The sequence below is a fragment of the Trichomycterus rosablanca genome, chromosome 20 (assembly GCF_030014385.1).
Source record: "Trichomycterus rosablanca isolate fTriRos1 chromosome 20, fTriRos1.hap1, whole genome shotgun sequence".
Taxonomy (NCBI): Eukaryota; Metazoa; Chordata; class Actinopteri; order Siluriformes; family Trichomycteridae; genus Trichomycterus; species Trichomycterus rosablanca.
In genome coordinates, this window is record NC_086007.1 from 22,538,732 (window position 1) to 22,551,517 (window position 12,786).

The 12,786-nt window shown below is 45.3% G+C and overlaps 1 protein-coding gene across 1 annotated transcript in view; it reads right to left on the bottom strand.

Moving 5' to 3' along the window:
- Positions 1-1,513: 1,513 nt before the first annotated feature.
- The window catches only part of traf4a (tnf receptor-associated factor 4a), a 37,298-nt gene continuing 26,025 nt past the window's right edge, over positions 1,514-12,786 (bottom strand). The window contains exons 2-7 of the mRNA XM_063017067.1: positions 9,920-9,971; positions 6,175-6,279; positions 4,929-5,090; positions 4,505-4,666; positions 2,638-2,793; positions 1,514-2,178 (exon numbers count right to left, since the gene is read on the bottom strand). Coding sequence (XP_062873137.1) covers positions 1,546-2,178; positions 2,638-2,793; positions 4,505-4,666; positions 4,929-5,090; positions 6,175-6,279; positions 9,920-9,971 — 1,270 coding nt within the window. The 3' untranslated portion in view covers positions 1,514-1,545. The remainder of the gene's footprint in view (positions 2,179-2,637; positions 2,794-4,504; positions 4,667-4,928; positions 5,091-6,174; positions 6,280-9,919; positions 9,972-12,786) is intronic.

Here is a 12,786-nt window from a genome sequence, read left to right on the forward strand (position 1 = left end):
AGAGGGACAGTCGGATTGGAAATCCTCTCCTCAACAATGCAACTGTGTGGGAAAAATACAGACCATGTTGCGTGAACTTTTGTATGTTCATATATGGTCTCTATTTTAAAATGTGCTGCTGAGGATGCACGCTCAGGAGGCGGAGTGGGATAATCCGCTAGCACAGTGGTCCCCAACCACCGAGACACACGCAGGTCATTTATTACCGGGCCTCACAGAAAGAATAAATATTTAGAGATTGCTACATCAGCAATGAAAACACTGCTTTCATTTCCAACACACAGCTGTTTATCATCTCATATCACCCCCAGGTGGAAGCAGCATCTCGTGAGCAGTGTAGTTATTCTATTTTAAATCTTCCCGCCCCCCGCCGGTCTGTGAAATTATATCTTATATGAAACCGGTCCGTGGTGCAAAAAAAGATTGCGCTGAGATTCTGAGCTCCCCGAGCTTCTCTGCTACCGGCCGGCCGGGCGCCCTCTCGCAGGCTCAATCGACTAGTACCTGTAGCAGACGAAATTGGTCTTAGTCTGCTGGGTGGGAAAGACCGGACTAAGGGGCGAGGTTATCAGCGCTGTGTAAGGACCTTGGTTGCCCAGGGTGCCTGTATAGAAAAAGGACGAGCGCAGAGATCGGGGCGTGGCTTTCCATGTGCGAAGCTTTTGAAGAACCACGCACACATCGAAGGGAGTGTGTGTTAGGCAAAAATACACCCTCCTTGAACGACATTGGGGTCCCCAGCAATAGATTGGCTACGTAAAACTGGGAGAAAATGCATTAAAAATACTTCTGGCTGTGCATAGAAGAGTGCAAAAACATTTTAATGGTAAATTTGCATATTCAGTACTATATTTAAAGTAAATAGAACTATGAATTTAATGGCAGAGCATAGAACATTATGCAGGGCAATCAAATCATCACACAAGCCTAGTGTCCACTGTCCTGAAGAGCCTAAGACGACACGTTCAGCCCATTAAATTCAAAGAATTTCAGGAGATATTCCGAGAACGATTTCTTGGCAAATGCTGCAAAAAAATGTAGAGTTACCCTCACAGCTGCTGTTAGTTTACTTAAAACCAAGTACACGGGAACGCCGGGTCCTGCTGCTGACCCTGCTGCCCAGTTTCGGTTCAAGGGAGCGTGTGTAAACAAAGGGAAAGCTTTAGTGTTTACGCTAAATTCCTAACACTGGTCCTACGAGTTTTCCCTCATAGCGCTGTAGCTTCGTTCCCTCACAGCGTTCAAACGTTAAAAGTGCGAAGGCTTCGAATAGTCTTTCACACCCCCCTAGTCTTCTGACAAGTTAGATCTTAAAAAACGTCCAAAGTAAAACTTTCTAGGCACTATCGAATGTCCGGAGGCTGTTGCTGCGAACAGCGGTAAGAAGCAAACCGAGAACGACGAGAGAACGCATGCCGGACCAAACCCCGAACACTGAACCTCCTTTGCTCTGCTTCATCATGACCAGATGGATGAGCTTCTGGAGTTTCTGAATGGAAAACGAGCATCGAAGAACGTTAATGACATCAATAGCGCATTGTTCCCTCAGCTCATGATCTTCTGTGGAATCTCGATGGAAGCCTTAAGGAAGATGGCGTTATCTCGGATGTAGTTTCTCTTGCGGATCTCCTCATGCGAGACGAACTTGGGGTAGCCGAACCCGAGCGCGCTCTCGTCCAGGGAGCCGCGGCTGCTGCTAGGCTTCTGGAAGTTCTTCCAGTTTGGGTCGGGGTTGAAGGTCTCGGTGATGTGCTGGGGCTTGGACAGTGACGGGTCGCTCTGGTCCATTATAGAGAAGGTGACCTTGTAGGAGAAAGGCCACTCGAGCAGGTTGTCGTACTCGCCGGGTAGCACTCGGATGTAGACGGAGAGGTGCGAGCCCTCGCCGCTGCCGTTGCCGTTGAGGAAGGCGGAGGCCTGAAGCTTGTAGCCGTAGCGGTGCGTGTAGAAGGGCGGGCTGAAGAACTCGTGGTTGCTGTGCATTTTGGCCTCCTGCAGCTTGCGCGAGTAGTCGTTCAGTTTCCAGATCAGGACGCCGTCGTGGCTCACCGACAACTCTTCCAGGTCACGGCGGAGCTCGGCGATCTCCTGGCGCTGGCGCCCCACCAGGTTGCACATCATGGTCAGGTGGGATTTGGTGGTCTCTTCTAGGTGTCGACCGATCACCAGCTTTGGGCACTGCAAGCAAGAGGACATTTTCATACAGTGTTATTGGGTTTGTCAAAGGTGCACTTCTGCCCAAAAGTATATGGACACTTTTTTAAATGCATTTTACCCCCTTTTTCTCCCAATTTAGCGTAGCCAATCCGCTGCTGGGGACCTCCGAAGTGTTTGCGATCCACCAATCCCTTCGTATTCACCCATACTTTAGTGGATTTGCGCATGAGGTCGGCCACACCCTGATCTCTGCGCCCGTCCACTTTCTGTACAGACACCCCTAGGTCCTTAGCCTTGATAACCCCACCCCTTAGTCTGCTCTTTTCCCACCTAGCAGACTGGAAGCCAGTTGTACCTGCTAGAGGGCGCCCAGCTGACCGGTAGCAGAGCCGAGATTCGAACTCTGACTAATCCACTGCGCCACCTGACCATCCTTTTTTAAAACCACCCTTTTCCGGCTATAACAGCACCCACACTTACTCTGTGTTTGCAGCCGGCTTCTTTGAAGGGACAGAGCACTAACGCGCTGCCACAGCTTTCCTTCACGTGAGTGGCGAGATCTTCCCGGGCAATGTTGGGGGCACCGCACTGGTTAGGGCATTGAACTGGGAAGCGAGGGCAGTGATACTGATGATTCTGTGGAAAATGGAAACACAACATGTAAGCATTAGGATGACTCAACGTTTTTAAGTATCTCAAAGTCTATCAAGGTTCTGTTGTGGTTAAAAGATTGTGGTTCAAATCCTACAATCCTTCAAAGGATGCTGCTTTAGAAACTACTGCCTTAGAAATACACCCTGTGTTCTGTGTGTGTGTGTTTGTGTAAACAGTATGTCAGAATGTGTGTGTTTAAGTGTGAGGATGCAGGTGCCCTGCCGAGACGGTGCCAACTCAAGCTGTGGCTGACTGGCACCAAACTCTGCTCGACCATAAAAGCTCCTGTTCATGCAGCCTCAGGCCTCCTGCCACCAGCACTATGGAGCCTTTATTTTCATTAATACATGACTGAGACGCCACTGTTCCATTAATAAACACACACACACACACACACGGCGTCTTTAACCAAGAGCACTGACCACCTCACCAACACCTGGAAAGTTCCAGTCAGACCTTACAACAACACCAGGACAACCAGTATGTTTAACTTATGATCCAAAGTATGAGGGAACACAAGAGAACAAACTCCACCGCATACCAGTAACTTCCCTACCTACCATTCCCACAACAGACGGAGAGGGGGGTGGTGCAGGGGGTTCACACAATAGCAATAAACGTTATTCCTCGCCCTCCCTGTATCTCCTGCTAGCTTCCTTGCTAGCGTTTTTTAGCTGTTGTTTCTGGGAATCTGTGGCGGGTATCTGGTATCTGTTCCTGACCTTTCCTACTGGTAGTGTAGGAAATGTTTCTCCCAATTTAGTCATATCCAATTCCCACATCATAGTACACCTCTACTCCACTCCTCACTTAGAAGAACCTTAACTAACATACACCCCCTCCGATACGTGTGCAGTAGTCGAACTCTTCTTATCACCTGCACAAAACGGGTTCATATAGAGATCCGTATCGTGCACAGAGTCACATGTAATGATCTCCATTATCTCCTAACACAGGTTGTAAATGCAGCAGTTATGATGATTCCCTCTGGGGCTCACCCTTCTCCCCTGGACGGGCCAATTATTGTCTGTATAGGTGCCCGAATGGCTGAGAGCAGAGCTGAGATTTGAACTCATGAACTTGCTAACTAGCGTGTTTTACCACTGGGCCACCCGAGCACCGTCTTCCTTGGTTCCCTTGCTAAGCATTTGGGTTGTATCTATTTAATAATCCATCCATTCTTCCATCCATCCATCCATCTATTCATCCATCCATCCATCTATCTATTCATCCATCCATCCATCTATTCATTCTTCCATCCATCTATCCATCCATCTATCTATTCATCCATCCATCCATCTATTCATTCTTCCATCCATCCATCCATCCATCCATCTCTTCATCCATCCATCCATCCATCCATCTATTCATCCATCCATCCATCCATTCATCCATCTCTCTATCCATCCATCCATCCATCTATCTATTCATCCATCCATCTCTCTATCCATACATCCATCCATCTATCCATCTCTCCATCCATCCATCCATCCATCTCTATTCATTCATCCATCCATCCATCTCTCTATTTCTCTATCCATCCATCTATCCATCTCTCCATCCATCCATCCATCTCTATTCATTCATCCATCCATCCATCTCTCTATCTCTCTATCCATCCATCCAATAGATATTAAAACGTCCATAATTGCTCTTTCAAGTAGATCAGAAAGGTGACCATTGTGATACAGACCTGGATGGTGTCGTAGACGAACTCTTTGCCGCAGTACTTGCATGGCTGTGTGCGTTTGGGACATTCAGCCATGGTATGCTGGGTCAGGAGTCTCCTCATCATCCTCGCTCCGCACTTGTTCTCACAGTAAACACTCTCCTGGGGACAAATGCCCTGGTGATTCTGAAAGAGTCCAAAGAGAAAAAATATATTAGCATTACGTCCAAAACAGCACTCCTATATTATCTGGGATTGGGACCGGCACAGAGCACACTGATAAGTGCACCTCCCGCTGACTAGGCTTTTTTCAGCCATCCCCGTCAGACAGAAACAATCAGTCTAGAGTGCTTAACAGGCAAACGCACCCTGGTCCTCCTCCCCACTTTCCAGAGTCAAATAAAACAAGAACAAAGAGTACCCATCAATCAGACGACAGGTTGCGTACCTCGAAGGCCTCGCCGGTGAACTCGCTGCCGCAGAACTCGCACTTGACCTTGCGCTTGGGGCAGTCGTGCTGCAGGTGCTCGGGCAGGTCGCGGCGCGTCAGCTTGACACTGCAGCGGTTCGGGCAGGGGATCACGTTGAACGCACAGGTGGTGAAATGACTCTGTGAAAGAAGAAAGTGCAACTGTCAGGTCTCTGGACATGGCGAAACTGGTGTGCTTTTTACACTTATTTACTGGATGGCCAAAAGTATGTAGACACCAGTAAAAATGCCCATTAATACCAGACCGCTTTGTGCCTAGAAGAGGCCTTTTGACAGGACATTTCCAATTCATGCAGTATGGCCAATGATACTGAAGGTTATCATTCCAATAACACACATTGGGTCTGTCCGAAAACCTAGTGAGCTGCCTTGCTGCCTACGGCCTACCTAGGCAGCTGCCTAAGTAGAGAGGATTCCTATAAGACTTATATCAAACTTATAAGGCAGGTTATTCAGACGAACTACTTAGACAGTGATTAGGTCAATGCAGTTTTCACTTACTAAGCTAAGCTCCTGTAGGGAACCCACACAGACACAGGGAGAACATGCAAACTCCACACAGAAAGGACCTGGACCGCTCCACTTGGGAATCGAACCCAGGACCTTCTTGCTATGAGGCGACAGTGCTACCCACTAATTCTGTTAGCTTTGGAAGCTTAAACTGACGGTAGGTGGGGCAGCCAATGATGTAATCGCTGTCTGAGAAGTGCGTCTAAATAAATTCGATGTCAGTTAGAATCCTCTCTATTTAAGCAGCTGCCTAAGGTAGGCAGGGCAGCAAGGCAGCTCACTAGGTTTTCAGACAGTCTCAAAATGAATGTTGGCTATTTCTGCGCATTTGTGCAGCGTCTGGTCATAAACTAGCATAAACAGACTCCAGTCTCCATGATCATGATGTGCTGGCTGACATCACAGAGCATTAAAAGAAAAACAGACTTATTTTTGTATTTTTATGGCAGTACTTAGGACAAAAATACACACGCTAATGACCTGAAAATGTCTGGATTAGAACACTGCATGGCTGCATGAATGTTTCCTCACAGCAGCGATACCTTGGTAGGGATGAAAATGGGGTGTTAGATGATCTGAAATGTTTGCGTAACACCTACACACATTGCCAGCTTACTATACTACTCAGACATGTGACCTGCTCAAAAGAATACAAAGAAGTCGAGAATTACAGAGAGGTGAAAGGTGAACTGACCTGCAGCTGCTTCATCTGGCCGGTCCAGCGGCAGCCTTCCTCACTGTGGATGCAGCGGATGGCCAGAGCCAATATCTGCTGCTCCAGCTCTGGGTCGGGGTAGATCTGTACAACACGAGCACACAATCAAGGATTAACCAAGCATCCAACTGGAAACGTCAAATCAAGTACTGACCACTCTGTGGCCAAAAGTATGTGGACACCTGACCATAAGCATCATCCCACCTCTAAACCATGAACATGAATATATTAATATGGACTTGCTTTATCCTTTACAAGGCCCTTTTAATAATATTTTAGAGCGTGTCTGTGGGAATTTGTGCTCATTCAGTCAAAAGAGCATTCTTGAGGCCAGGCACTGATGTTACACGTGAAGGCTAAGCCACAGCATGTCTTAATAAACCTGGCATTTTCATTTCATTTGAATATAATACGCCGCCTGGTCAGGGTTGTGATGGGTCTAACTTCACTGGAATCACTGGGTGGAACGTAGTACCATGCTATGGTCAGGAAGCCATTCTACTGCACATTGTTTATCAATTGACAGAGACCCTTATATGACCCATACTGACCAGATGTTATCTGGGCGGTTAAACATTCTCAGCATTGCAAGGTCACTGCAGCATTAGGTGCAGCATTGTTGTTGGGATTGTTAAAACACCTTAATATTAATGCTGGGGGAAACATAGTGGCCCAACCAAATATTGAAAGCCAACAGTGTGAACTCCAACTGGAATGACACCAGGTTTAAACAGTATTTAAACTAAATCCCAACAACACTGCTGCACATGATACACACATACCAGAACATCACACACTACCAGATTGTTACCATGATAGTGTCATTGCAGGGTCCTATGAAGCTATGAGGGTTCCTTTTAATTGATAAAAGGGTACGAAGCAACACATGTGCGACAGTCTGTAATTGTATACCCAATTTAATCTGTATTGTGGTGTGGCTTTTAAAATAATCAGTGAATGTACATCAAATCAGACAGGAGAACATAATGAAGTTCTCAGAGCGTTTTATTGTTTCATTGTCCATTCAAAGCCTCCCGAAGCTTCCGTTGGCTCCCCGAAACCAGAAAGGCGTCAGATACGTGTCGGATGGACCTAACTCTAAGCCGTCGTAATTACACAGGGCTTTACACGGCTTCCATCAGGCAGACTCGTCGACTAGACGTTCAGACCACCCACTTTAAGGTTGATTCTAGATACGTGTAACTTTGGCACATCCTGAAACTAAATATAGTTTGGAGTGTATTATAAAAAGCTGGGAAATGACTGAGTGTGTGTGTGTGTGTGGGGGGGGGGGGGGGGGTCGTGTGAGTTCAGCACTACTGCATTTCCCTGTCGTCCATAAAGATGAAGAAGGATGAGGCAGTGCTCGATCCAATCAGCCCAAATCCTCAAGCCGCAGCAAATAGAGGATTTAGAACCACTGAACCTCGCTCTCTCTCTCTCACACACACACACACACACACACACACACACACACACACACCCACACACACTGACTGTTTGTGAGGATCACGTGTATGGCACTGCTGAGGGCAAATCCATCAGACATATTGAGCAAAAGAACGCCTGAATTTAGTGTCTCATTACATTAAAAATATCCGCCACCACTCACATGTCGTATTGTATTTGATCAGATTCCGCGGACAGATACGAGGTACGGGGAGTTTTATGTGAATTGGCAACCTGAAACTTAATTCTATGATTAATTAACCTGATTAAGAATGTCGCACTGAATGCTGCGGTTGCCTTTACCGCTAAGAATCATCAGATGCTCCCTCGTTATTCAGTCAGATTATCGCTTCAAAATAAGGCACCTCAGTAGGCAGCATCTAAAAATGTAGATATGCCCCGTTCAGTTGGCGCAGCGGTAAAAATACACGCTGGAACCAGAGCTGGATCTCAAATACATCGTATCGAATCTCAGCTCTGCCTGCCGGCTAAGGCTGAGCGGCCACATGAACAACGACTGGCCTGTTGTTCAGATATGGGCAGGATTAAGCCGGATGGGGTCTCTCTCTCATGACTGGTGCAATTACGACCTCTGCTGGCTGATTGATGCCGCCTGCACAGAGATGAGAAAAGAGTGCTCTCAGGGTGTGTCTCTCCTTACACAACGCTGAGCTGCACTGCACTCGTCAAAGTGTAGGTGATAAGATGCATACGGCATGCTGCCCATGTGTCAGAGGGGGGCGTGGGTTAGCTTCGTTCTCCTCAATCAGAGCAGGGATCGGCATTGGTGGAGAGGAAGCATGACGCAATCGGGCAATTGGACGCGCTAAAAAAAGGGAGAAAAAGGGGAGAAAATGCATAAAGAAAACAAAAAGAATTTAGATATGCCTTCTTCTCAGGAGCATGTAGGATGACGCAAAATGCATCTATGTAGAGAGATCACTGGGTTTTCGGACAGACCTACATTCACACACACACTGTTTACACACAGCTTTAACCCTTTGATGCACAACCTGGGTCAAAAGTGACCCAACTGAGTTTTTATTTTCTATATCTTTGCAATAAATTAATTTCGTCATTCAAGCTTCCATGAATTTTTCAATTAACTTGTTTTTGATCATCACAAATCCTTATTTCAGTTTTATATTTTTTGCTTTTTTAATAAAAATCATTTTTGTATCACTACCCTTCTAATGCACAACATGGGTCAAAAATGACCCTTATGTATTTACTATGGAATTTGACAGGAACTACTGACATTTGTAAGTGTTTGTAGTCAAAAACATATTTACTGATCTTTTGAAAGACAACCAAAGATTAGGCTCTTGAATCTTGAATATGTCCAATACTATTTGCTTGCTAGCTGTTTACATATTCTAGTATAGATAGATTTTATTAGCTAAGACAGCAAATACATGAATAACTGACAAATGTGCATATGAAAATATTCTTGAATGGATGAATATGGGTCTTTTTTGACCCATGTTGTGCATTAGAAGGGGTTTGCTTAGCTCGTGCATCAAAGGGTTAATAGATAAACGACACCTATAAATCACCTATCTAGCAAATTATTTAAGAAGAGGAATGCAGAAGACCTCACGTTCCCAACATCCAAGCCAATCTGAGCCAAAACTCTAATTACACTGTAGGGTGGAATCCCTTTCCTTTGAAGAGCGAAGCCAAATACGATCCAGCCTGCAGGTTGTAATTTCCTCCCATAAATAGATTAGGAAAAGTAGTAGTTTTGGGCGAGCTGCAGTGAGAACCCGCTTCAGATAGTCTTACAGAAATAGCTGCGACTCATTTGTGCATTTTTGTCTCATGCTTAACCCCCCCACTGCCCCCCTTTACTCCACAACTATATCGGGAGCTCGTTGCAGTTTTCGACTTGACATCACGACCACGTTAGCCGGGATTCGCTGACGACATTCTGCGTCTCATTCACAGTCACGCATTGACGTTTGCGTCGGGATCGAGGAAACAGCGCGTCTCGTTCGAGGAGCATCCTTCTACACGAAGAATAATTGGCGTGATTCATGCTGTATTCGTTCCCCACGCTTCCTCGTCCTACATCCGCCCTCCTCCGCAATGGGCATACCGGGTTAACAAGAAGTTGGTGGTTAGTGTGGTAGTGCTGGTTAGTGTAATTGGCAGGATTCCCATGTGAGCTGAAATCCTGCCACCTCCTCAGCAAGCTTCAGTTTTAAGGAAGCACGAAGCATGAATTATTCTTGCAAGGATTTATGTCATGAGGGAAAGGTGGGAGGTGTGTTACCTTGGCATAATCCAGGGGGAGCTGGTCTTCCGGACACTTGAAAACCCCTTCACTGTGAAGAGAAGAAGAAAAGCCGTCATTAATATGTGGTAGAGACGTCACTTCCTATTTTTATTTATGCATTTTCTCCCATTTTGGTGTAGTCAATCTGTCTTCCACTGCTGGGGGATCCATGATTGCAGTCGAGGAGGGTATATTGCTGCTCACGCGTCATTCGACCCATGCGCAGCCCTTAGCGGAACCCTTTTTCACCCATACACTCTGCACAGGCGCCTCTCTATGTGCTAATCAGGGTTCTTACACAGCGTTTGAAGACCCCACCCACATAGTCCGGTCACCCAGCCCTAGCAGAAATGTGTCTGCTAAAGGCACTGGCAATTATGCCCGCTAGATGGCACCTGGTCGACCGGTGGCAACGCCTAGTTTCGAACCGAGGGGTTCAGAATCTCGGCGCTGGTGCGCTAGTGGAATATCCAAACATAGCTTTGTTTATTAAGCAGAAAATGCTAAATCAAGAAGAAAGGATCTTTTATGCATGTGTTATATGCATTTTTGGACATATCCAACCACGGTTCAAAATATGCTGTTATGGAACAAAGACTCTGTTGTCCATGACCAGTTCAAGGGTTCATTATTTCTATTCGGACTCCTAACAGGTGTTTGTGCGTGAGTAAATCTTGAACGATGAGCTCCAACCTGTGCGAGTTCTCCAGCCCCAGATGCCAGGAGGACAGCTGAGTAATAAAACAAATGACCCATATATGAAGCCGCTTCACTCCCAACCGAGCGTGCGCTAATCCGGCCCGGATCCTCTCCGCTCATTTCACTGAATGCTCTCGTTCTTTGCATTAATGTATTTTACAATCAGAGTTAAACCCGGCGCTGGCTCTGAGCCTGACCGGTCCATCTATAACGTACCAATGGCTGTCCAGCCTGACTCGTTATATTTTAGCTTCTCCGGACTAAACGTGCATCTGGTTTCTATTTCCTTCCATGTAAGAGGAATAACGTAGCATCAGAAATAATAAAAGAAAGCGCCTCAGTGGTAGAATAGCTTGCAGCAGTGAGGGGCGTCTGGGATTTAGGGCTTTTTGTGTCTCTCCCCTGGGGAAACACTGATAACTTATTTCCTTGCTGGTTGGGAGGGACGGGCTGGATTTGGGGGAGAATTTTCTTTGTTTGGTGTGATGAAGAGAAAAAGAGAAAGTGATGGAGTGATTTCGGGTCACGTTAAGCCGGCTGTAGGCTGCAGGCTTGTGGATTAGTACGTCACGCTGTACGACGTGATGCTATTAGCATTTTGGTTACATTCATTGTATGCTGGACTGTAAGATAGTATAAGGTCAGTCTGGCATTCTGCTTGTAGAATGTTTTGGTCTTGCAATGAAAATGGGAAGATTTAAATGGAAACCAGCCCTCAACTAATAAGCTAATAAAAGCTAATGAAAGTTTGTCACAGTAAAGGACGGGATGCTTGTGCACATCGACTTCAAGTAAAGCGAACTACAAGTGCACTACAACTACACTACTAAATGACTTGCTAGACCCAACTTTGATAGGTGGCAAGCATCAGGCTCCAAGACCAGTGGTTTTGCAATACTTCCCAAAAGAAATACGCTCAACTTGCAAAATCTGATGATGGAAAGAGATATTCTAGATGTTGTCATCAGAAAAATGTTTACATTTCAGCAAACACAAATCAGATCTGCATAGCTACGATCCAGCTACTCAACTACTGCCTGAGAAACGAGTGAATCCAAATATGGTTAAAGCAGTATCAAGCGACAACATTATTTGAGAAGAGACAATCGGGACTTGTTGGTATGCTTAAAAAGAAGTTGACCACAACGTTTTAGATGCTACTACGCCTGAGGGCTACAAGCGTCTCTTCTCTGAAGTCCTTACAAAGGGGGGTTTTGTCTGATGAACTGTGTGTCACATGAATGGACTTTTTGAACATTGTTGTCATTCTTTCGGTAGCGTAAATGATGACAAATGTCTTTTACAAAGTGTCTTATTGGGTATACGCACAATTTCAAATGTGTTACCAAACAAGCTAGGCTAGCAATGTTACAATTTCATGTTGTGTTTTTTGGTTGTTGTTATTTTTCTCCATTTCTTCTCAGATACTTAAGGGTTTGAAAATCACAAGTTTGTCTGTCAAAAGTAAGTAGACATCTGACCTCAAGCTTGATGGACACGCCATTCCAAAACCATTGGCGTTATATGTCTTTAAAAAACTATTAAAAACCCACCTCTTTACTAAGCACTTAAGCTGACACTCTTATTCATTTCTTGCAAAAAAAAACAACCCCACTTTGGTTCTAACAGGTTTTAGCAGATTTGTGTTCTTGGACACTGTCTACTTAAAACTAGAGTAGGGTAATGTTTACTATGGAAGCACTTCTGTAAGTCGCTCTGGATAAGAGCGTCTGCTAAAGGCAGAAAATGTAAATGTAAAGGTAAATGTACAGTATATAGAGTCAAAGTCCTTCAGTTTTCTTGGAAGGCTTTCCACAAGATTTTGGAATTTGTGCCCATTTTGTCAATACATTTGTAAGGTCATACACTGATGTTGAATGAAAAGGCTGGACTCTCTGTCTACATTCTAACTTATCCCAAAGATAACAGTGTCAAATCGTGTCTTTATAGACCTCACTGGCATTAAACTAAAGGTACATGGTAGCACGAGAGCATGTCATTTATAATATAATCCGTTTTATAAGCCTGATAGCAATACGTTTGGCTCAAGCCCATGATCCAAATAAATAGAACTGGCATCCACATACTTTTGGCCATGGCAAAACTTTAAAAGAGCAATAAGGGTGGCTGATCTGTGCTGTGTCTATACACATATATGCACATCT